Source organism: Mastigoproctus giganteus, chromosome 3, assembly GCF_048544385.1.
Source record: "Mastigoproctus giganteus isolate SK-2022 chromosome 3, ASM4854438v1, whole genome shotgun sequence".
NCBI classification, from domain to species: Eukaryota; Metazoa; Arthropoda; class Arachnida; order Uropygi; family Thelyphonidae; genus Mastigoproctus; species Mastigoproctus giganteus.
Genome location: NC_143577.1, coordinates 11,787,403 through 11,814,256, shown reverse-complemented (window position 1 = coordinate 11,814,256; position 26,854 = coordinate 11,787,403). Strand labels below are relative to the sequence as shown.

At 36.8% G+C, this 26,854-nt stretch overlaps 1 protein-coding gene across 2 annotated transcripts in view; it reads left to right on the top strand.

The window, feature by feature from the left end:
* The window catches only part of LOC150087712 (endoplasmic reticulum chaperone BiP-like), a 69,274-nt gene that overhangs the window by 16,972 nt on the left and 25,448 nt on the right, over positions 1-26,854 (top strand). The window contains exons 1-5 of one of the 2 annotated variants that reach the window (XM_090369914.1): positions 5,351-5,409; positions 13,825-13,890; positions 14,145-14,376; positions 20,483-20,885; positions 23,749-23,984. In XM_090369914.1, coding sequence (XP_090226040.1) covers positions 5,351-5,409; positions 13,825-13,890; positions 14,145-14,376; positions 20,483-20,885; positions 23,749-23,984 — 996 coding nt within the window. Of the gene's footprint in view, positions 1-5,350; positions 5,410-13,753; positions 13,891-14,144; positions 14,377-20,482; positions 20,886-23,748; positions 23,985-26,854 lie in introns of those variants that run through there. The other variant, XM_090369913.1, reaches the window with a different exon arrangement.

Genomic DNA, 26,854 nt, shown 5'->3' with positions numbered 1-26,854 from the left:
GATTCTGCAGAGAAATTTTGTGATGTGTTGGAAAAAATTATTGATGAAGGCAGCTATTCAACGCAGCAAATTTTTAACGTTGACCAGACTGCTCTGTATTGGGAAAAAATACCATATCAAACATACATTGCCAAAAGAGGAAAAGACAATGTCATGTTTCAAGGCTTCAAAAGATATGGCCACGCTCTTGCTTGGGCCTAATGCAGTGGGAGATTACAGATTAATACCACTGTTTTTGTTACCATTCTGGAAATCCTTGTGCATTTAAGGGCATCAATAAAGCCACCTTACCCATGTATTTCTGATCGAACCAGAGAGCATGGGTTGCAATATCTCTCTCTTTGAGGATTGGTTTAAATGCTGCTTCATTCCAGAGGTTGAAAAATATTGTAAAGGTAATGATGTTCCTTTCAAGATTTTGCTTTTATTAGAAAATGCTCCTGGACATCCTATGCATCTAGATGATTTGAATTCGAATGCGAGTCATATTTCTACCGTCAAACAAGATTTCTCTCATCCAACCTATGGATCAGGGTGTTATTTCAAATTTAAAAGCATACTATTTACGCACAACATTTGCTCAGGCATTGTCTACAGTAAGACATGCCATCTTAAACATTAATAAGGCCAAATTACTAAACGTTGTTTAAATGGTGCATGGAAGAAAATATGCCCATGGCACGTAAAAGGCTTTGAAGGATTTGAAAAAGACGAACCATATGAAGAGGTTACAGATATGATTGTAAAGGTTGCAGAGCTACTTCAGTTGAGGTTGATGCCAAAGACATGGAGGAATTAATAGAGGAGCAAGAGAAGGAATTATCTAACAAAGAACTTATTGATTTGCAGGCAGTGATAGTGAAAGAAAAAAAATGCTGACAAAGCTCAAGATGAACCCAATGAGGAGCCGAGACACTTCATCACCAGAGTGATGGCAATGTTATTTCGTGAAATTGCATCAGCAATGGTGAGATTTGAGAAGATGGATCCTGACAGTGAACAATTCTTAAAAGTTAACAGAGGGGTGAATGATATGCTTGCTTGCTACAAAGAAATCTATGATGAAAAGAAAAAAAAGCCACTGTCCAGTCATCCATTAATATGTTCTTTCGTAAGGTTGTGTGGCTGATCCCTTCTAAATCTCGACAGCCCTCAACCTCTGCAGCACCATATGTATCAGCTGAAGACGTTGATTCTGGCAACGATGCTCGAGAGGTAAAACTTACTGACATAACGTCAGTCATCTCTCTCTTTTTTTTTTTTTTTTTTTTGTAATTTTATAATTTTGAAATTTTTTAAAATTGTATGCTTTTGTAATTTTTCCTGCGCATGAGATAAAAAATTGAATAAATGCAATAAATAATTCTATTTACATGTTAAACATTTCTTTTTGGATACAATCAATTCAGTGAGCACAGTTTCTAGGCTCGCATGCATGAGGAAAAATCCAACTTGTGTAAAATCTGACTTACGTAGGGTTCTGCGGAACGCAACCCTTACATTAATCGGGGAGTGGCTGTATATGCTATCAGAATTATTTTTTGCATCCAATTCCTTTGTAATCACATATTATCCAATCAAATTTGTCAGACAAGACTTTCCCTCAACAAACCCATGCTGTGTATGAATTATTACTGCAGTCAATTACTGCATTGCAAGATTATCTTGTCTAGATGATCCTGCAATGCTTCTTTAACCAGTGACTCCATTATATTTTCCCAGCACAGAAGTTAAACTAACTGGTCTGTAATTACTTGTCACTCTTAGATCCCCAAAAATCACCTCTTAACAAATTTATGCCGTGACTAGGTTATTACTATATTCTATATTTTAGCTTTACCAGCTAAAATATGTTTTTAGTTTAATTCTGGATTACGTATTGTTTATGTGCCTTTTTGTGTCCACATGATTGATTGAACTTTACTGTGCAGGTAGTTTCAACTACACTATCTTTTTTTTTATTATTTTTTTAAATTTTCTTTAAATGGCTTTAATTGAGATTGAGTCCTAGTGCTAATAACACAAAGAAGGTGAAAAGCCATCTTAATTTTTATTGGAAAATAAATTGAACATTCTAAAAAGAAAATTCTAGAGAGCACTCAATTTATGCTACATTTTTTGTTTTTGAAAAGTCTGAAAATCAATAGTATAACAAGTTGTTTTTGTTAATACTGTATATACAGTATACATGTAGGGTTTTGTAATTTAAGTTTTATTGCATTTCTTTAAAATGTACTGTATTTGTTTTATTGTATAAATGATTTATTTAAAGTTTATATTTAAAAGTTTACATGCTTCTGCTACATTTAATATTGTTATTTAGAGATGTGCCTTAACATCAGCCAAAAAATTTCTCATTTTAACTATTTAAAATCATTTAAATAATTTCCTATCGATAAATCCACCCCCCCCCCCCCAACTTAACATGGATTCACTTACTGCTCTGTTTTTAGTCTCAATTAAGAGTACCAAGCAAGAGAAACCTGTACGGTAAAGAATTAGCAAGGTTGCTATTTTTCTCCCTTGCGATCAAAGAACAAAATGGCTTCAACATAACAAATTTAGGATGTATAGATATACTATTCTGTATTTCCAGGGACAAAATTAAATAAATGAAATTGAATATTTAATTACTGTAGCAGAATTGGGAGTATTACCTTACACAATCTTAATATTGTTATTGAAGCATGTATTGGTTTTGTGTATTTTTGTTTTGTGTTGATTTTGGATTGGCAGTTTGATATTTCTGGATGTGGAGCACTTCCTGAGTCTCTCCGTGTTCTGTGAGATATGATGTTCAGAATTTTCAGGTTGGCCACATCAACTCCACAAAGAAATACATAATGCATTTCTGTTGTGTTATGTTGACCACATTCTTATAATCTTTTTATGAGTTTGCAATCCCCCCTTTTCCCCATGTGATATTTCCTGCTGTTGAAGTTTCTTTTTTACAAACTGTTTCTTTTATAAGTTATAGTGGTAGGAAAATGGAGCAGCAAAGTTTGAAGTATCTATTTCAGATTTTTAATTCCTGTGAAGAAAACTAACACTGTTTTTTGACAAATCTATTTGTGTTATTGTATTTATTCTTGGGTAATAAGGAAATGAAAATGTGGCCAATGTGAGGATGTGGAACTTGCACCTATATGTAATCACATTTCATCAAAAAGTATGAATTAGATAGGTATTTAAGAATTGAATGTTGGTCAGCTTTCTTTCTGTATGGGGAAAACTATTGAAAAAAAAAAAAAAAGCAAGCAAGCAAAATGCCTTTCCTTTTAGATGCACAAGTTCACATCCATTCAGTTTTTATTTGCCAAAACTACAGTTGTGGAAGCCATGGTGCTTTGAAATGTTTGACATGTATAAAATTTAACTTTAATACATACGTTTAATAATTTTTTTAAATTCAATGTTACAGCTCGGGAAAGAGCTATAACATTAATTGATCTCTCTCAACTATACATTATTAAAGAGACTTCTAAGAATTATTTTTATCTGAAATTATTTGTATGCTTATCTCTGATAGACTTTTTTTATATTACAAATTTCATAATGTAGTAAAATGGGGAAATAAAATATTGATCCCTTCCTCTCATAGTACTAAATATTTTTAATAAAATAATCCTACAATAGATAAGTTAATCAAACTGTTTAATCAAATCATTCAATAAATCCACAAAAGACTTGTGGATTTATTGGATGATTGTTTTCTACAACAGCATGTTTGAGAGGCGACTAGACGGAGTAATAATCATCTGATTATCAGTAGTGATTCTTCATGCATTAAGAATCTGCAGATAACGGAACCACTAGGTGGAAGTAATCAGTGTGCTCAGGTGGGATTTACTCAAAGAGGTAACTACTATCAGGGTAAAGGGAAGGGTTTTTGCTTTCGTATAGGTGACTGTGGTGGTCTGAGACCATATTTAAATTCTATACTGTGGGACCAACTGATGATGTTACCAACAGCAAATTCAAAATGGGAAGCATTCAAAGAATTAATTTTGGAAACTACTAGGCTTTTCATATGAATTAGGAAATATTGTTCAAGGTTGAGGCCTCAATGGATGTCAGATGAACTAATGAGACATGTGGCAGAGAAGAAAAATGCATGGGATACATATAAATTAATGGGTGACACGGAAATCTATGATAGGTATAAGCTGGTCTGTAACCAATTCACAAAGGTTAGGTAGGCAAAGTTGGTAGGAGGTTACGAGAAATCTTTGGCAAGAATTGAAAAGCAAACCAGCAAAGAGTTCTTTACTTACATAAACTCTAGAACGAAGGGGATGAATCAGATTGGTCCACTTCATATCAATGATTCAACTGTTGATGATCCTGCTCAGGTAGCTAACAAACTAAATGAGTATTTTGCATTAGGAGTTATTCAGGGAGGGGAATGCCAGAGGGGAATTAAACTCTGGCAGTGAGCTAGATAATTTTGTAATAACTGAGAGCAAAGGGTAGCAGAAATTGTTGAAGATAAACATAAGAAAAGGCACCTGGTGTGGATGGGATCTATCCAGTTATAATAATGGAGGCAGCAAAGGAAGTAAGCAAACCCTTAACCACAATTATAGTTTCCTTGGACTCAGGAGAGGTACCCATGGATTGGAGATGTGCAAATGAGACCTAAATTCACAAAGGAGGATCAAAGGGCAACACAAGTAATTACAGACCTGCAAGTTTAACTTCTGTTCCAGAGAAATTAATGGAGGTACTGGTTAAAGAAGCACTGCAGGATCATCTAGACAAGACTTCAGTTATAGCTTGGACACAGCATGGGTTTGTTAAGGGAAGGTGTCTGACCAATTTGATTGGATACTATGATGTGGTCACAAAGGAACCGGATGCAAAGAATAATTTTGATATCATATAATTGGATCTTAGAAAGGCTTTTGATACTGATGCATATGGAAGACTGCTGCACAAATTGTAGCAGTGTGGCATTGGAGGCAAATTGCTGCTATGGATAAAGGGATGGTTGAGTGTGAAAAGACAGTGGTAATCAATGGACACTGCTCTTTGTGGAATAATGTTATTAGTGGAGTTTCCCAGGGTTCAGTGTTGGGTCCATTGTTGTTGTTTTCTGTACAGGTAGTTGTCGACTTTACGAGTTAATTCGTTCCTAGCGCGTGTTTATAATGCGAAAACTCGTAAAGTGGAAATTTATTTCCCATAGACAATGAAATTAGTTAGCTAATTTGTTTATGTTTAAACAATGATTGATTTATCGAAAGAAATGAAAATGTAGCCTGTAAAATCAAGCAAATTATAATAATAGAGATTTTATTTACGACTTAGAAATGTCAAAGAATGTTTATTCTTCATCATCATTGACTAAATGCACACTCGTTTATCACTCATTATTGTCTCAGCACTCATTGGTTTGTTGCACAAGGAGTCTTCTTCAGAAATGTTTCATGAGGTGTTTGTTTCCAAGATAATCTCTTTTAATTATAAATTTCACAATTGCATGCATAAGCATTTTTTTAACGGCAACCACAAATTGCAACTAAAATTATTTGCGTGGTGTAACAAATTTACAAAGTTTAAAAAAAAAAAGTAATTAAGGGAAGATTCTTAAAATTTATTTATGTTTTTTATACGATTGAAGATTTCAGTAAAGGGGATATACATTTCACCATAATAACGTAAAAAACCACACAATTCCAGCTATCGGTATTTTTGCAAATGCAAGAAGATAGAGTTTACTACACGTTTATAATTACTTGCAGTAACAGAAAAGACCAATAAACTGAAAAGTGCAAATTGTTTTATGGTCGTGACCTCCAGAAATGTGCTTTAGAGAAATATCAAAGGCATTTAAAATTGATTCTTATAACGGAACATATGATAATGATGAAAGTGTAGTGCATTTTAATGATTTGAATTGGTAACTAATACAATTTACAAACCACGCTCACGACCTTTTATATTATTATTATTAGCCACATAGTACAAGGAAACCTGAGGCTTGTGCTGCACCAGGCGAGAGAGAGAGAGAAGTAAAAGGGAATCACCAAGAAAGAGAAGAATGATGTTATCCAGCTCAGGACCCTGGGTGTGCCAAGCCCACACTCAACAGATGTGAGCCCCTTGTATGGTCTTAAGGTTACACTCGTGACCTTAAAAATTACATTTTAGAGTGATAAATAGCTTAGTTATACAGTGAAAATAAATTTCAACTTCCGAGATCTTGAAACAAATTAACAAAAAACAATGTGTTATTGGGTTCACATTACGATATTTTAAATACGATGGTGTCTTTGGAACTGATTAATATTGTAAAGCGGGGTACACTGTATTGTATAGCTACACACGTGGTTTGGAATGCAGTATTTATAAATGTTTAACATTCATTTTTTGCAATTAATGTTCATATTTTCGATTTTGTTGATACGTGGGGGAAAAAAAACACGTAAAGCAAGAATTGCCTGTATTTATTAATGATATGGTGGTATGTCAGGCTTAATGTCTAAGTTTGCAGACGATAAGAAGGTCAGCAGAGTTGTTATTCACAGTACGCTGCTGCAACAGGATCTAGAAAAGTTGAGCAGATGGACTGAGAGGTGGCAGCTGAAGTTGAACCTTGACAAATGTAAAGTACTGCATATGGGAAGCAGTAACCCCAGAGTAACTTATCAACTGTGTGGTACTACACTGACAGTGATAGAGAATGGAAAGAACCTGGGGATAATTGTGCAATCAGATATGAAGTTCTCTGAGAAGTGCAGAATTTTTATTTTTCTAGCAGGAATAAGGAGGTGATTATCCCCTTGTATGAGGCAATGGTCAGGCCACACCTAGAGTACTGTATACAGGTCTGGAGGCGTCATTTGAAGAAGGATGTAGAGCTGTTGGAACGAGTACAGAGAAGGGCAACAAGATTAGTGAATGGAACAAAGGGTTACTCTTACGAAGAAAGGCTTAAGTTTTGCAAATTAGTGTCTGGAGACTATGCTCCCTCGAGGCAATCTGATTGAGGTGTATAAGGCCTTGAATGGTTTGAGCATGCTCAACACTGATGGGATTCTTTCTCTTGCTCAGAATAATTGCCTGAGAGGGCATAAATTCAAATTGAGGAAAAACAGTTGTAGATAGATGTGCTGAAGTTTGCCTTTAGTCAGCGGGTTGTTGATTGCGGGAACAAACTTTCCTCCGTCGTAGAAGTTGATAGTTTAAATAGATTCAAGGCAGAACTAGACAAACATTTGAAGCAAGTGGGTGAGTGAAATTAGAAGGGTTTTTTTGGCTGATATTATATAAGCTTGCTTTCTTGCATCATATGCCTATGCTAATGTAAAGCACCTGTTCCTAAGAGTAGGAACAGGTGCATGTATATTTGCATGTAAACCAATGCCAGAAGTATAGTTAATAAATTTGAGTTTGAAGGGCTGGTCAATAAATCAAAGGCTGAAATAAACAGTGTAGAATTGGAATTTGAGAGTATGCTGTATGCAGAAAGGATAGACAGGACAGGAAGGGAGAAGGGGTTATGCTGTTAGTTAAGAAACACATAAAATCGAATGAAGTGCATCTAATTGATATTGGTGGACAATGCAATGTTGAGCCAGTGTGGTGTGACATAAGCACTGGGAAAGGGTAAATGACAGCAGGTGTGTGTTATAGGCCTAATGATGCTGAATATAATGAACAATTGTGCAGAGAGGGTTGGCCAGTAAATCAGAATCTCTTATAATGGATCATTTTAACTCTCCAGATATTGACTAGAACTTGTCGGTTGGTCACTCGCACACTAGCAAGGCTTTTGTGGATTTATTGGATGACTGTTTTCTACAGCATGTTCAAGAGGCAACCAGAGGGAGTAATACTCTTAAACTGATTATCAGCAGTGATTATTCATACATTAAGAATTTGTAGATAAAGGAACCACTAGGTGACACGATCACAGTGTACTGATGTGGGATTTACTTAAAGATGTAACTCCATCAAGAGTAAGGGGAAGGGTTTTTGATTTTGTAAAGGTGACTACAGTGGTCTCAGACAGTTTTTTTTTTTTAAATTCTATACAGTGGAAACAACTAATGATGTCACCAAGAGTGAATTCTAAATTGGAAGCCTTCAGGGACCTAATCTTGGAGGCTTCTAGGCTTTTCATAACAACTAAGAAACTGTTCAAGGTTTAGGCCTAAATGGATGTCAGATGAGGCTTGGCAGGGAAGAAATTTGCATGGGATGCATATAAATTATCAGGCGACACAAAGCCTATCACAGATATAAACTAGTCTGTAATAAAATCACAAAGGAGATGAGGTGAAGGCAGATAACAAGAAATCTTTGGCAAAGGATGCAAAGAAAAAAAAGACTTCTTTACTTATAAAAACTCCAGAAGGAAAGGGATGAATCAGATTGGTCCATTTAATATAGATGGTTCGACTGTTGATAATCCTGCTCAGGTAGCATATAAACTAAGAGTATTTTGCATCTATGTTCACACATGAGGAGTTATTCAAAGAGTGGAATGCAAGAAGTTTATCAAACTAACAAGGAACTAAGTTATTTTGTAATAACTGAGAGCAAAGTGGAGGAGAAATTATTGAAGATAAACATAAGGCAGGCACCTAGAGTGGTTGAGATCAATCCAGTTAAATTAAAGGAGGTAGCAAAGGAAGTAAGCAAACCCGTAGCCATAATTATTAGTGCTTCCTTGGACTCAGAGAAGGTCCTCGTGGACTGGAGATGTGCAAAAGGGGGTCTAAGGGTAACACAAGTAATTATAGACCTGTTAGCTTAACTTGTGTTCTAGGGAAAATAATGGAATCACTGGTTAAAGAAGCATTGCAAGATTATTTAGACAAGACTGCAGTAATAGTTAAGACACAGCATGGGTTTGTTATAGGAAGGTCTTGTCTGACCAATTTGATTGGATACTATGATGTGGTCACAAAGGAACTGGTTGCAAAAAATAATTTTGATATTATATATTTGGATTTCAGGAAAGTTTTTGATACTGTTGAACATGGAAGACTGCTGTACAATTTGGAGTGGTATGGCGTTAAGGGCAAGTAGCTACATTGGATAAAGGGATGGTTGAGTGGGAGATGACGGAGAGTTGTAATCAATGGACACTGCTCTTTGTGGACTAAAGTTAATAGGTGAGTTCCACAGGGTTTGGTGCTGGGTCCATTGCTGTTTTGTGTATTCATCAACAATATTGATGAAGGTATATCAGGTTTAATGTCCAAGTTTGCAGATGATACAAAGGTTGGTAGGGTTGTTAACGACAATATTCCAATGCAACGGGATCTAGATAAGTTGGGGAAATGGGCTGAGAAGTGGCAACTGAAGTTTAATGTTTACAAATGCGAAGTACTGCATATGGGTAGCAGCAACCCAAGAGAAACGTATCAACTGTGTGGTACTACACTCAGGGAAGTGAAGTATGAAAAAGACTTGGGGGTAATTGTGCAGTCAGGTAGCAAGTTTGCTGAACAGTGAGATGGGTTGCAGGAGCAGGTCATGGAGTCTTGTCAATGATATATTGGAATTTTGCTAGCAGGCACAAAGAGATGATTATCCCGTTGTACAAGGCAATGGTCAGGCCACACATAAGGTACTGTGTACAGGTCTGAAGGCCTCATTTTATGAGGGATGTAGAGTTGCTAGAATGAGTACAAAGAAGGGCAACAAGATTGGTGAGGGGAACAAAGGGGCACCCTTACCAAAAAAGGCTTAAATTCTCGAAATTGCAGCACCTGAAGACTAGGCACCTGCAAGGTGATCTGATTGAGGTGTACAAGTCCTTGAATGGATTGAGCAAGCTCAGTGCTGATGGGATTTCTCCTCTTGCTCAGATTACGTACCTGAAGGAACATGGATTCAAATTAAGCAAAGACAGTTGTAGAATCGATCTAGAAATTTGCATTTAGCCAGTGGGTAGTTGATTGCTGGAACAGACTTCCATCTCTTGTGGAAGTTGATAGCTTAAATGAATTTAAGGCTGAGCTAGACAGGCATTTGGAGTGAATGGATGGGTAAAATTTGAGGGGTTTTTTTTTTTTCCTGGCTGAAACTGCATAAGCATGCTTTCTTTCATCATTCGCCTTTGCTGATGCTAATTGTTGGAATAAACTTCCATCTGTTGTTTTGTGGGAGTGGGCAGTTTGAATAAATTCAAAGTAGTAGTAGATGGACAGGTAATATAGGAAGTTTTTTTTTTATTTTGTTGATGCTTTATAAGCTTCCTTTTTTTTTGCATAATATGCTACTACTAATAATAATAGTCTTAATTTTATATATTAATGAAATGTGATTTTTTTTTTTTCTTTTTTTTTTTTTCCTCTCCCCAAAAAAAAAAAAAAAAAAAAAAAATTAAACATTCTCAGAACAGAAATTGAATTAGTTCTTTTTACTAATTTGTTAAAATAAGTTTATGCATTTATTAAATCCATCAAAAAACATTTTTAGGGTCCATAGTCTAACGAAGGACCCTTATAATGTCACTCGGTTGTCTGTCCGTCTGTCTGTCACAGCATTGTATCTCTGGAACCTTGAATGGGTTGAGCACGCTGAATTCTGATGGGATCTTTCCACTTGTTCAGATTACAAACCTAAGGGGGCATAAATTCAGATTAAGAAAAGACAGATGTAGAATAGATGTGCCGAAATTTGCCTTTAGCCAGCGGGTGGTTAATTGCTGGAACAAACTTCCATCTGTCGTTGTGGAAGTTGATAGGTTGAATAAATTTAAGGAGGAACTGGACAGGCATTTGGAGGGAATGGTGTGATTTTTTTTTTTTTTTTTTTTTGGCTGATGCTGCAAAACTTGCTTTCTTGCATCACATGCCACTACTACCACTCAACCTATTGACTTGAAATTTTGCATGGGTTTGTACATCATGTGGGCCAACATAACACCATATTGATCGTTGTTGACAAAAAATGGTCTGAGAAATGGGGGGTGGGGTTAAATGTGGGGGAACAAAAATGTTGTAGACAACCTATAGCTTATTATATACTGTTGGAAAGAGCTCAACGAGTAGGTTTAAAATATAATTTTAAAATATTTTTAAAATTAAAAATGGTGGCACCAGACAGGAAAATGTGAGTAATTTTCGAAATGTGAGTAATAGCTAAAAATTTAAAAACCACATTAAATATGCGTTATGCAATGCTTATCAAGGGAAAGCTATTCCGACTGAAATCTATCATTTACTTTTTGTGTTAAAATTAAAAAAACAATTCTTTATTGCACTTCGATAGCGTACTTCTTTGTACTAAGTAACTCTCCTTTTGGTGACAAAAGGTTGCTAAATAGTTAATAATTCTATAAAGGTCGTTTATAAATTTTGCGACAAGAAGTATTTTTAACAATTTTCAAAGCTAGAGTTGTCCCAGCAAGGAGGTACTCAGAGAGCCAGTGTTGAGGCGGCAGTGGTGGGGAGGCGCCTGCATGGAGTCTTGCACGGCCCTCACCTGCCAGTCACCTCGGTGAGGGGGAAGTCACTTCTTCCCCCTTCTCACACCCTTGTCATTCACAACTGGAAAGACTCAAATAGACAACATTTTCGTTAGTTCCTCAGTTTTAGGCCAAGCTGGAGTACTGGAAGCTTTTTTTTCAGTTACCATAAAGCTCTCTATTTGAAATACTACACTAATGCCCATCCGTGACTATGGACCCTTCATCCTGAGTGCCCGGCACTCAGTAGTTGACTGATTTATTTAGAAAAGTCATCAGTTTGTGAACGACTGCTCTGCAATAGTAGAGCAGTCTTCACAAACAGGGATTGTCTTCCTGGATGTCAGTGCTCCCAGTCACAAAGCTCAGGTAACTTTGATGTATAGGCTGTCAAAGATTTAAATTATGAATTGTTGTTACACTTATCCTATTCTCCTTATATTGCCTCATTAGATTACTGCATTTTTCCTATATTTAAAAAAAAAAAAAAAAAAAAAACATGAAAGGATGACCCTTTGGTATAAATAATGTTATTCAGCAGTCAAGGAGTAGTGGCTAGGGCTGGAGTTTTCAGTCTGTTCTGTGGAAGCATTAGGTTCCCACGGGAGATCTCAGTATTTCTGCAAATGTTTTGTTGCTGATTTTTTTTTAATTTGTACACACATCTTTTTAAATATTTTGGGGTTCTATGAAAAAAATTGGGTTTGCAAAAAAGGGTTCTGCAGCTTAAATTATTAAAAGCACTGGGCAAGAGGACTAGGACAGTAACTTCTATATAAGTGGCTTAGAAAAGATGAGGGGGATTTTGTCAAATGTGTATAGTTATTAGAAGGCAACTGTTGAATAAATGTTTCATTTATAGTTTGCTTCACGATAGTGAAATTATAGTAGTCTTATAATACCGTGACAAAACTGACTAAAAAAATTGAATGGCAAATGCCTAAAAAACGGTACTCACCTTGTATAAATCTGCAATAAATTTATTGGTAAATGGTGGCTGAATTTAGTTTGGAAGAAGCATTAAAAAGAACTAAGGCAGAGAATGGGGTAAAAATATTTTTAAACAAATTTTAAAATGAGCGCAAGGAAGTAGAAGTGCAGATCTCCAATCCTTGGTTGTCATAAAAAGGTTGAAGGACGCGAATGAAAGAATGAAATAAAAGAGAAGACCGGTGGTGCCAATAGTCGTTGCGAGAGGCTTTCGTTAAATGAACCGTCATCAGTTGGCAAATGGAAGAGAAGTGAGCGCGTGTTGTATTTAAACATGCGCTCACTTCTCTTTTGAGTATCACGAGAGTATAGACCAACTTTAAATACAACACGCGCTCACTTCTCTTCCATTTGCCAACTGATGACGGTTCATTTAACGAAAGTCTCTCGCAACAACTATTGGCACCACCGGTCTTCTCTTTTATTTCATTCTTTCATTCGCGTCCTTCAACCTTTTTATGACAACCAAGGATTGGAGATCTGCACTTCTACTTCCTTGCGCTCATTTTAAAATTTGTTTAAAAATATTTTTATCCCATTCTCTGCCTTAGTTCTTTTTAATGCTTCTTCCAAACTAAATTCAGCCACCATTTACCAATAAATTTATTGCAGATTTATACAAGGTGAGTACCGTTTTTTAGGCATTTGCCATTCAATTTTTTTAGTTAGTTTGCTTCATTATTTGATTGGTAGGTCAGAAACTTCTGAAATTCTTATGTTTGTGTGTGTACACACACACACACACACACACACACACACACACACACACACACTTTTTTTTAATATGAAATGTTTATTTTAAAATAAAATCTAAATGCTCAAGGCATAATATATTATGATTTTTAAATACACTATAAAATATCGGTATAAATACACCATAATGAACTCATAATGAAAAACTATGTAAGTAGTGTAAAAGCATAAATTCAACTTCACAACTGGGCTGGCATGATAGCAACACTACCAGGGTACCTACCCACTCACCCACCCTCCCACCAACCAAGGATAGGCCAATAAGACTTGAAACAGTGCTGTCTGGGTAGTGGTGCCCACTGAGAATAAGTAACTAGTCTTCTCTATTAGTGAAGCGTTACTTGTTCAAGGTAATGCAGTACGTGGTAACTCGTTGTGAAGGTAGTCACAATATGAGATACAATTAAGTCGATACCTTTACACTACTTATGTAGTTTTTCATTATGAGTTCACTATGGTGTATTTACACTGATATTTTATAGTTTATTTTTAAAATAAGTTTTTTAACTTTTTACCCCTTAGATAGTTCAAGCTGTTTGTATAGTTTATTTATGATGGTTCTCAAAAAATTATTTTATATAGGCAAGAATATTAGTGATTGTTGCAAGACTGATATGTGTTGCAGTGACATTGACCAGTGTAGCTACCAAAAGGGATGATGATAAGAAAGAAGGTGTAGGAACAGTGATAGGGATCGATTTGGGAACAACATATTCATGGTTAGTGCAGAAACTTTAGTTTTAGAATTAACCCTTGTTTCCATTTATAAATTTGTCACTGATAAATTTCTTTTAAATTCTGCTTTTCATAAATCAATAAATTTAACTTTATAACTCTTTATGGGAAAGCATAGATAAAAGTTAGTGTTACACTTAAATCTTTCGTATTATTTTCTCTGTTTTTGCCATTTTAATTAATAATTTGTTATGAATATATTTGGAGGAAGATTGTAATTACAATATTGATATATTAGTGTTGGAGTATTCAAGAATGGCAGAGTGGAAATAATTGCCAATGACCAAGGTAATCGCATTACACCATCGTATGTAGCATTTACTCTGGAAGGTGAACGTTTGATTGGTGATGCAGCCAAAAATCAGCTGACTACAAATCCTGAAAATACAGTCTTTGATGCAAAACGACTTATAGGGCGTGAATGGAGTGATTCCTCTGTGCAGCAGGATATTAAATATTTCCCTTTCAAGGTATGCTATTCAGCTTATATTAAAGGAAAAATTATTCTGTACCATTTTATATTTCCATGTGTGATTTTAATTACGTACTGCATGCCCATTTAATTTATTTTAATTAAATATAAAAGCATATGTAAACTATTTTTAGCATTCATTTTACTGCATTATAAATTATTGGTGCTAGAAATTTTATGTTATCAAATGCAGTTAATCATTATTATTCTCTAAAATTAATGAATGTCTATAACCCATATTGTAAATACGGATGGTTGATTCAGCCTTTTGATAGTGATTTTGACAGTCATTTAAAACTACGAAATTCCGTGCCGCCACCACCAATTGTATTTTATTTGTTTTCCCTGCTCATGGGCTATCGCACTGTATCGCAACTTCTATTGAAGTAAAGCCTGCTGCAAAACTGTCAAGTCGATCTTGTTCCATTCCTGCTGGCAGACTTTCCACAAACCTTCAACGGTTCTGGGGCAGCAGTTTCTGAGAGCTCTTTTCAAAAGTCCGAAAGTGCAAAAATCCATGGGTGCGGCGTCAGGTGATTTAACAGGTATATCTTCAAATGGGATCGAACGAATACCTGTCACCGCTTCCATTCCCCGCAAAAAAGCACGGGTGGAACGTGACTGTGGCTGGACTCCTTATCCTGGTGCACCCAGAAGAACTTCTCAGCATCAGAACTGTACAATGTGGGTATTTCACATTCAAACAACGGCTGTAGAACTTCAGTCTGGTAATACACTGAGTTGACTTTCATGTTTTTAGCGACTCTACACAACTCAAATTTGCCGTAATAACAAAAACCAGCTACAACCATAAAACCTCGGCCAAAACTTCCCTTGCACTGATGCACCCATGTTGGAAAGACCTTCTCACCCTGTGGATGGTAATAAATTGCCTGAATTTTGTTGCAATAGGAGAGGCACACCCACGCTTCTTCCAATGTTGCTACGAATTTCCACCTTTCAGCTGCCAGATATTTTTTGTAGAGTTTTCGAGCATTGATCCGCCGCTCTGCAATGTGCCTTGCTCCTAGGTGGTGTATGAGGGCCTTGTGCTTTTTCTCCAGTTGCAAATTTTCGTTGATTATGTGACAAACAGTTGACTGGGAGGTTCTCACATGTGACACTATAGCTCTTTGGGTTTTTGGATTTTCACTGACAAGGAGCGACTGCACTTTTCATACTACCTCCCTCGTTCGACTTGGAGCAGGTTGCAATTTCTTTGGTGTTTTCTGCCCACTTGCAGCAGCTTCACGGAATTTTCCTTTGCCATTCAAAACCTTATGGATACTGAATTTCGATACACTAAAATTTTTCTACTTGCACCTATCAATAATTTTCGCGTAACTGAACCCTTCTTCGGAAAGTGCGGTTATATAACCTTCCAACCATGGGTCCAATTTCCGAGGCATGTCGACATTAAAACAACTTCTACAACTGATACACATGTTCATAAGGTTTGGGACTGCACCTGTGGGAAAAAAAATTTACATTGCTGCCATACATCACAAGCAGGATTAATGTCAAAATCGCTATCAAAAGGCTGAATCAACCCTCCGTACAGTTATGGGGACCATTCGTGTGAAGGAAAATATAGAAGTTTAAAAAAATGCACCAAACAATTTCAGTATCACACCATGTTTTCCACATTTCTGAATGAATAATGATCCCCCCCCCCTTGCCCCATACAACTTTCTCAGATTGGGAGGAGGGGAGAAACAACTAGTGATGTGTGATTGCAAATTCAGGTATCTTTTTATTTATTTGCCTCATAGGATACTTTGAATCATTGACTTAAAATTTGAATAATCTCTTAAGTCGATGTAAAAAGCTTAGTAGCTTTTATGATTTCTTCCTTTATGCTTCCCATTTAGAATTTGCAGTTGGTAACATCCTCATTTGGTTTCATTGCAAGAAATTTAAAAATTATATACAACCACTTCTATATTCCCTTTTACAAAAACAAATTCCCATCCCTTTATCCCCCAGACAGCAGTTATATCTTTAAGTAGATAACACATCAATATATTCTGATCACTGTCAACTAGTAGTTTCTTTATCTGGATATTCTTAATGCACAAGGAGCCACTCTTTATAATCAGATCACAAGTAATGATTCGGTCATTGCCTAATGTGCAGAAAACTGTCATCCAATAAATCCAGAAAAGTGTCTGCCTGCTCCACAATAATGCCCTGTGCATTCTTCGCATACTGCAGTGAGGTATGCTCATTAATGTGGGTTTGAAATATTGTCACATCCTGCTTATTCCCCCAACCTTGCACCCCCAGATTTCTTCCTCTTTCCTGCCCTGAGGTCCTTTCTTCATGGAAAACACTTTGCTGCTGATGATGAGGTGGTTCCTCTTACTGAGTTGAGATTAGAAGGACAGGCAGAGCTTTTACAAAACTGATCTGTGGAAAGTGTATTGAGAGGCGACAAAAATGGGTCATTTTGTCTAGTGACTGTTGGAAATAGTGTAATACTTGGTGTTTGTTTCAATCTTCTATCACTACTTCTGGGTGGATATGAATATTTTAATCCTCCCTTACTATGCTATTACATTTCTAAATGCTTAACTAAAGACAAGGTAAGATAACTTATGTGATTAGTACCTTTGAACTATTTATTTACTACAATTTAAAACAGTGAAATTAACTACTACGATGTACCAGAGTACAGTTTACTGTTTACTAAATATGACGTTTACACCAAAATTATTGGTAACAAAGGTTCCATGACAATTAAGTTTTTTAAATGATGTAATCCTTACCAAAATTCAAAAATCCAAATTAAAACTGTATTAAACACAATTTTATATGGTAATTAAGTAAAAATAAATAAATTTTCCAAAAACTTGTCCATTTTAAAGAGCATGAATTTTCAGCAGCTGCACACAATACCCTTGATTGTACAAAGAGAGAGGGAAAAATATATTTGAGAGAGAGAGAGAGAGAGAGATCCAAACATTAATGAATTATATTCCAATAAAGATAAAGGACTCAAGATAAATAGAAATTACCTGAATCACAATTTGCAGATGATAATTTTCTTTGCCAGTGATCCAGAAGAATGGCAGCAAAACATTGAAGAAGCAAGAAGTTCAGTTTGAAGTTGAATATCAAGAAAACACAGGTTATATTCAACAAATTTACCAGACCAAGGAAAATCATGGCCAATAGACAAGAACTAGAAATGTAAAGTATGTTTACCTTGGACAAGAAATTTAAACAAATGGAAACAGGATGGAAATTGATTGGTGTATAAAACTGGGATGGCAAGTGTTTGGAAAGCTTAATATAGTCTTCAAGACAAACTTGCCACTGTCTCAAATGAAAAGAGACCAAAAAGACATATCATTAGTAGAGGCATACGATGCAAGAAAGCAAGCCTATGCAGCATCAGGCAAAAAACCTCCCATTTCACTCCTCCATTCGTTCCAAATGCCTGTCCAGCTCAGCCTTAAATTTATTTAGGCTATCAACTTCCACAACAAAAGATGGAGGTCTGTTCCACCAATCAACTACCCGTTGGCTAAAGGCAAATTTCCACACATCTATTCTAAAACTATCTTTCCTCAGTTTGAATCTGTGCCCCCTCAGGTTCTTAATCTGAGCAAGAGGAAGAATATCCTATCAACATTCAGCTTGCTCAACCCATTCAAGGCCTTATACACCTCAATCAGATCACCTCGCAGGTGCCTACTCTCCAGGTGCTGCAATTTGCAGAACTTAAGCCTTTCTTGGTAAGAGCACCCCTTTGTTCCCCTCACCAATCTTGTCCTTTGTACTCATTCTAGCAACTCTACATCCTTCCTAAAATGAGGCCTCCGTAGCCAGGTGGGAAGGAGCAGCAGTGCGTAGCACACGCTTCTTGATTAGACCGGGGTTCGAGCCCGTCACCACCAAATATGGAGGATGCGGAAAGGTCAGGGAATGACCACCGCATATCCCGGAGCAATATGGCCTTAGTTGCTAATGCTCCTAAATAAGAAAACAACAAACAAACCAGACCTGTACACAGTACCCTAGGTGTGGCCTGACCATTGCCTTGTATAATGGGATAATCACCTCCCTGTTCCCACTAGCAAAATTCCTATATATCATCGATAAGACTCCATGACCTGCCCTGGCAGCCCCTCTGCACTGCTCAGCAAACTTCATATTTGACTGCACAATTACCCTTTTTTTACTTTCCATTTCCCTGAGTGTAGTACCACACAGTTGGTATGTTTCTCTTCATTTATTGCTACCCATATGCAGTACTTTGCATTTGTCAATGGTAAACTTCAGTTGCCACTTTTCAGCCCATTTGCCCAACTTATCTAGATACAGTTGGAGTAGCATACTGTCTTTACTGTTGTTAACAACCCTGCCAACCTTTGTATCATCTGCAAACTTGGACATTAAACCTGATATACCTTCATCAATATCATTGATAAATATACAAAACAACAATGGGCCCAACACCAAACCCTGGGGAACTCCACTAATAACATTTGTTCACAAAGAGCAGTATCCACTGATTACCACTCTCTATCGAATCTCACTCAATCATCCCTTTATTCATTGTAGCAACTTACCCTTAATGCCATACCTCTCTAATTTGTACAGCAGTCTTCCATGTGCAACAGTATCAAAAGCTTTCCTGAAATCCAAGTATATGATATCAAAATTATTTTTGGCATTCAGTTCCTTTGTGACCAAATCGTGGTATCCAATCAAATTGGTCAGACAAGACCTTCCTATAACAAACCCATGCTGTGCCTTAACTATTACTGCAGTCTTGTCTAGATGATCCTGCAATGCTTCTCTAACCAGTGATTCCATTATTTTCCCCAGAACACAAATTAAACTAACAGGTCTATAATTACCTTTGTGAGTTGGTGATACATTTGCACACCTCCAGTCCATGGGGACCTCCCCTGAGTCCAAGGAAGCTCTCATAATTATGACTAAGGGTTTGCTTACTTCCTTTACTTTACATGTGCTTGGATTCACCAACAAACCAAAGTCTGTTACATATTGAAAGAACAAAGCACTTAAAATGGAAATGGGCAGGTCACACATCAAGAAGCGCTAATGTTAGATGCTCCAAACAAATTTTTGATTGGATACTGCTTGACTCTAAATGCCAAGAAAAAGACCAATGATGAGGTGGATCAACAAAATTGTGACATTTTTCTGGGTGTACAATGGCAACAGAAACAAGACTGCAGTTACTGTAAACGTGTTGAGGTGGCCATAATCCTACTGTGGATTAACAATGGCTGAACATGAAGATGGTGATTCCAATAATAATTTCCAAACACCAGTTTTTTCTGCTTTTTATATTTCATTAGATTGTATATCATTGTTATTACGTATTTGCAGTACATAAAATAATTCATTTTACAAGACATTTTTTACTGGTTCATAGTACAGTACTTAATAGTACAGCAGTATATATTCAGTTTTTTTAGGGTGATTCTGTTGCTGAAATCATGTTGAACTATTTATACCTCATATTAAAAAAAAAAAAAAATTGGACATTCATAACATACTGGAGGCAGCATTCAAACTTGTGAACTTTATTTCTTAGGCAAGTATGTTACCCATATTGAATCAATCTGGAAGTATGGTTAATGTTTTGCCTTAATGTTGGTGATTGTCATTCTGTAGAGATTATAGGGATCAGAGCTGATATCAGCTAATAAAAATAATATAATGAGGTTCTGTGTATTTGATGTAACATGGAAACTCTAGATATGTTTATTAAAAGAAACTCATTATTTTTTAATTCAGGACATTTCAGTTTAAAGCACACAGCACTCCTGTTACTCTAACTTGAGAATGTAACATCATCCGATTTACACCACAAAGTTAATTTTCACTTTGTTCATAATTCTGATAGCTGTATTTTGAAATAAGCACATAAATAACATCATCTCCATCAAAAGCAAATAAACAATAAGCACATTCTTTATATGGAATGATTGTGTCCTGCTCATCTCTGGGCAAACACTTAACGGTTTTTTTCTTAATATGCTTGGGAAAATTCTATAGGTAAATATGATAATTTAACAATTTTTAATAAACTTTCAAATTTAAAAAGTTGGCTTTTTCTGTAGGTTGTGGAGAAAAACAGCAAGCCTCATATTCAAGTAGCAGTTGGTAAAGGAACTAAACTTTTTGCACCTGAGGAAATTTCAGCTATGGTCTTGACCAAAATGAAAGAAACAGCAGAAGCATATCTTGGTAAAAAGATTCACAATGCTGTAGTTACTGTACCTGCTTATTTTAATGATGCACAGCGGCAAGCTACTAAAGATGCAGGCACCATAGCTGGTCTTAATGTGATGAGAATTATAAATGAACCTACAGCTGCAGCTATTGCATATGGTTTAGATAAAAAAGAGGGTGAAAAAAATATTCTTGTTTTTGACCTTGGAGGTGGAACTTTTGATGTCTCTCTTTTAACCATTGACAATGGAGTATTTGAAGTAGTTGCTACAAATGGAGATACACATTTAGGTAAGTAGTAAATTAAGTTTAAAGAGCACTGAAATTTTCAAGCATGAAAAAACAAATTCTTATTTTTAAATAGTGATATTCATCAAGTACAGATAGATAAAATTGATCCTTTCTAATGTGATACATAATAATATTAATACTAGCAGATGATGCAAGGAAAGAAGCTTAAGCATCATCAGCTTAAAAAAAATTGTGTATAACCCTTTAAATTAATTCAGCATACCCACTTTTACATCACCAAATGAAAGTTTGTTCCAACATTCAATTACTCTCTGGCTGAAAGCAAATTTTCATACATCTATTCTGCAACAACTATCTCTTTTTTTCCCCAGTTCACTTTATTTTGTTATGTGCATCATCCAGAAAAATACTCAAGATGCCATTAGCATTTAGTTTAACTTAATTCATTTAAAGCCTTAAAACCTTAATCAGTTCCAAGGTTTTTTAGCATCATGATGAATAGGCTAACTGTTGTTTAAAGATATATATCACTTAACCTACGTTGGTATTATTATGTTTATTACAAAATTGGAAATATGTACATAATGGGGTCAAACATTTCGTGGTATTTTCCTACCACTTCTTCAATGACAGCTGTTTTTGCCCTATCATAGTCCCTGCAACAAGTACCCTGCCCCTTGCTTTCCAGGCTGCTGCATGTTATTGCTTCCTGTGGACCAGTACTTTTTCACCTTACATATAATGAAAGCACAATATATTTCTCATTTTCCTGGCAGTAGTCACCAACAATAGCTATTTCCTGTGGAACCAAAGCATTTCACTTGGCAATTCCGCTATGTTGTCTGATGCATCGGTATAGTTTCTAGTACTTAGTTTGGTAGTTAAGTGCTTGTTGTTTCCTCTCATTTTAATTCCCTCAAGGGCATCAACCATTTTCTTCAAGTTCTCGTATTTGCACATCAGAATGCAGAGTTTCTACTTAATCTTGTGGCACTGTTTGCATTGAAAACACACAAAGGTATCCTCTTTGGCTGTGTTATGTGCCGCTACAAAGAGTTCTGCAAACACGTTGCAAGTAGTATATACTATAAAACTGTAGTATATCAATATACTATATTTTGATATCATATATTTGGATTTCAGGAAAGCTTTTGACACTGTTGCGCATGGAAGACTATTGTACAAATTGGAGCAGAATGGTATTAAGGGTAAGTTGCTACAATGGATAAAAGGATGGTTAAGTGGGAGAAGACAGAGGGTGGTAATCAATGGGTGCTGCTCTTCGTGGATTAATGTTATTAGTGGTGTCCCACAGGGTTCGGTGTTAGGTCCACTGTTGTTTTGTATATTTATCAATGATATTGATGAAGGCATATCAGGCTTAATGTCGAAGTTTGCAGATGATACAAAGGTTGGCAGGGTTGTTAATGACAGTAATGGCAGTGTGCTACTGCAACAGGATCTAGATAATTTAGGCAGATGGGCTAAGAAGTGGCAACTGAAGTTTAACCTTGACAAATGCAAAGTACTGCATATAGGTAGAAGTAACCCCAGAGAAACGTACCAACTGTGTGGTACTACGCTTAAGGTGGTAGAAAATGAAAAAGACCTGGGAGTAATTGTGCAGTCAGATATGAAGTTTTCTGAGCAGTGCAGACAGGCTGCCAGGGCAGGTCATGGGGTTTTGTCAATGATATATAGGAATTTTGCTAGCAGGGAGAAAGAGGTGATTGTCCCTCTGTATAAGGCAATGGTCAGGCCACGCCTTGAGTACTGTGTACAGGTCTGGAGGCCTCATTTTAGGAAGGATGTAGATTTACTTGAGCGTGTACAGAGAAGGGCAACAAAATTGGTGAGGGGAATGAAGGGATCCTCTTACCAAGAGAGCCTTAAGTTCTGCAAATTGCAGTGGCTGGAGACTAGGCACCTGTGTGGTGATCTGATTGAGGTATATAAGGCCTTGAATGGGTTGAGCACGCTGAATTCTGATGGGATCCTTCCACTTGTTCAGATTACGAACCTAAGGGGGCATAAATTCAAATTAAGAAAGGACAGATGTAGAATAGATATGCAGAAATTTGCCTTTAGCCAGCGGGTGGTTAATTGCTGGAACAAACTTCCATCTGTCGTTGTGGAAGTTGATAGGTTGAATAAATTTAAGGAGGAACTGGACAGGCATTTAGAGGGAATGGTGTGATTTTTTTTTTTTTTTTTTTTTTTTGGCTGAAGCTGCATAAGCTCATACACTTGCTTTCTTGCATCACATGCCAATACTACTACTACTATTCCCGCTGCTAATGATCATGGTTCTAGCCTCAGGATGCCATTAGCATTTAGTTTAACTTGATTCATTTAAAGCCTTAAAACCTGCATGACTACTAAGTATGGTGATGTTTTTGTATTCTCTGTATTTTCTGAACTCCTGACTTTGTGATCATTCTGGAGTATAAACTTATTTTAGTATAAGCCCTTTGCATTGCTGCTCTATTGTGAGGTATGATTTTAGTTTAAACTAAAAATGCCATGGTAAACTAAGATGTGTGTTGATAACTCTTGTGTAGCCCTTTCTGTCTTGTCATAATAACGTTATCCTATTCCCAAGTTATGTAACAGGTAGTTACCTACTGTGCAGTAACAGTATGTTATGTCTTGTGTTATATCATTATGATATAAAATCATATTCATGTTATAAATTTGTAAAATTAAAAAAATTAACATGATTTAGTTTGATTTATGTTTCATTATCTCATGTTGTTTGCATTAAAGCATCATTTGCTACATGTAGAATATTAATGTAATCAGTCTAGATGCAGAAGGGCTATTTTTTTTTTCATTAAAGCTTCAGCTCACTTGGATACATTTAATCCAGACTTTTTTTTTTTTTTGTTTTGTTTCTGCAAAGGTGGTGAAGATTTTGATCAGAGGGTGATGGAGCACTTCATTAAATTATATAAGAAAAAAACGGGTAAAAATTTACGAAAGGATAATAGGGCTACACAGAAACTCAGACGAGAAGTAGAGAAAGCTAAAAGAACATTGTCAAATGCTCATCAAGCTAGAATAGAAATTGAGTCTTTATACGATGGTGAAGACTTCAGTGAATCTCTTACCAGAGCAAAGTTAGAAGAGTTAAATATGGTAAGTAATTGCTTTCTGAATTGAATCATCATCCAGGATCTTATTAGTATATTTTTTCATTATTACTAACTAAAATTCATTTTTCATTATTTTCTACTATCTGTAAAGAATATTAATCTTTTTAATAAAGCAATTGTGCTATTGTGCAGATGGATGGTTCATCTGAAGATGAGATTACAAGGAGAATTAATGAGGGAAGAAAGGAATCTTGAATCCAATATTATGGAGTAATAACATTCTCCCAAAAATCAAACGATTACTATATAATGCAATTTTTCAGAGTATCTTACTATATGGATCTGAGATTTGGACTATAAAGGAAAGTCAAAGGAAGAAATTGCCAGCTGTCAAGATGGATTTTTGGAGAAGATCTACCCAAAGATCTAAACTAGAAAGAGTTAGGAATGAGGACATAAGAAAAGCAATGGTCCTTGAGGTTGTCACAGACATTCTCTCAGATATGCCAGACAAGCTGTACTTGCTACCTGGGAGTCTAAAACGCTGATGGAACTGATATTCGGGTGACACTCAAGTCAAGTGGACCCAATTTCGGCGAAGTCCGGACGGTCTATGACAGCCAAATCCTCTGCTTGCACCTTCACGATGGTGGGACTGTTAGTAATCCTGGGTATAACCCCCATGCACAAGTACATGGTGGGTGACCACCCAGGTGTGAACCAACATAAGCAGGGGTCGAGGTGTGGCGCCCACACCACATGGAGGAATGCCGCCCCTCTATGTTACCAGGCAGTACTAGGTGGAAGATGACTCTCATCAACCGGTGAAATACCACCACTTTGCTTATTGGAGGCTTGAAGTGGCGGAACCCATGTTTAGTCTCTAGAGCTAAGTTCCGGTCAACCCTTCCCTATCTCTTCCATCATGCAGTATGATTGATGACTTTTGAGGTTATGATAAACGTCGTGGCGAGATCCAATATTCCTTACATTTCAAGGGTACAGCTCTAAAACGGTTTTCGCAGGCCGGCCGCTAGTTAGTACACCGGACCGGACCTATTGGTAACTCTCTAGGAGGCTTCCGGATCAGCTAGTGTATAATCTTGCTACCTCTACTCTGCCAGTTAGTGACTGGAGGGAGTCCGAGTAGTGTGGGTATGCGGGGAGCATTGTCGAGGCCACGTTATGTCAAGGATCTGGGTATATTCTTACCACATGTATGCCATATCCAAAAATTTCATTACTTCATACAGCATGTCCCACCCACTTTTTCTTACTATTGAATACACCATGAATTGTCAAACTAATAGAGCAAGCTTATCTGCGAAAAGATCTAAACCTCCCAAGGACTTCCTAATTCATTTCACAAATATACGTGGTCTCAATTCTAATCTCAACGATGTCCATTTCCACTTGCAGTCTGCCAAACCTCATGTACTTTTTCTGACAGAATCTCAGTTATCAGTTGATTCAACTACTGCTCATCTCAGATGCCCAAATTATTCGCTGTATGATTCCGTTCGCCTCAAAGGTGGTACTTGTGCACATGTCCGTTCTGATATTTCCTGTCAGAGACTTGGCAATTTGGAATCTCCTCTCTTTGATCTTCTCTGGCTTAAAATCTCTCTACCTCATTGTGTCAAATTCATCTGTTGTCTCTACCGTTCTCCCTACTCCACTAATCACTTGAAGCTCTGACTTCCTCTCTTTGCAACTTGACTTTCTCCAGTCCAACTTTCCTAACAGTGAGGTAATTTTTCTTGGTGATTTTAATGTTCACAACTCCAGCTAGCTTCCGTTTTCTAGTCACACCGACCCAGCTGGTTGAGATGCTGAGGCTTTTGCAATCACTAATGACCTTGCACAGATTGTTCATTTACCTACAAGAATAACGGACAATCCTAATCATACAGCCAATACGCTTGATCTTTTTCTCACAAACAACCCTTCTAAGTACACGGTCGAAGTGAGAGCTCCTTTAGGCACTTCAGATCACAACTTGGTGATTGTCTCTTCTCCAATGGAACCTTTATCTCAAGGCTATTCCCAACCTCGTGTTGTTTGGCATTACAAGAATGCAAAATGGGATGACCTGCGAGACTTCTTTTCTTCTTTTCCTTGGTCGGATTACTGTTTCAAAAGTTCTGATGTCAACGTTTTCTCAGATCGTGTCAGTGAAATTATTCTTGCAGGAATGGAATCCTTTATCCCACACTCCACTTTAAAATCTCGTCCTTTATCTAAACCTTGGTTTTCCAATAAATGTGCTAAGGCTGTCCAAGAGAAGAATGTTGCATATCGTAATTGGCTTGTTTCTAATTCTTCAGTTTCATTTTCTGCCTACGCCAAAGCTCGCAACAATTGTAAAGCAGTTATTAATCAGTCCAAACTAGAGTTTGAACAGGCTAAGAGTAGAAAACTTGCTTCTTGCCGTAATGGTTGCCGGGCATTCTGGTCTCTTGCCAAAGCTATTGGCCGCAACTTTTGCCCATCTCTGCTCCCACATCTGTCCAAACCAGATGGTTCTGTTGTCACTTCAGCCAAGGATAAAGCTGACCTGCTAGCATCCCATTTTTCTTCCAGCTCATGTATTAATGATCTTGGTAAAACACCTCCCACCATTCCCAACACACTCCATTCAATGCCTCCTGTGGTCTTTCGTCAAAAGGATATCAGAAGGATTTTGATGAATCTCGATGCTGAGAAAGCTCCAGGTCCTGATGGTATTTCTCCACTTGTTCTCAAAACCTGTGCTCCTGAAAAAGGTGTTTTTCCTTCTGCTTGGAAATTTGCTCATATCCAGCCAGTTCCTAAAAAGGGTGACAAATCCCTCCCATCCAATTATCGTCCTATTGCAATTACTTCTACTCTTTCTAAAGTAATGGAGAAATCAATTAACCGCCAACTCTTAAA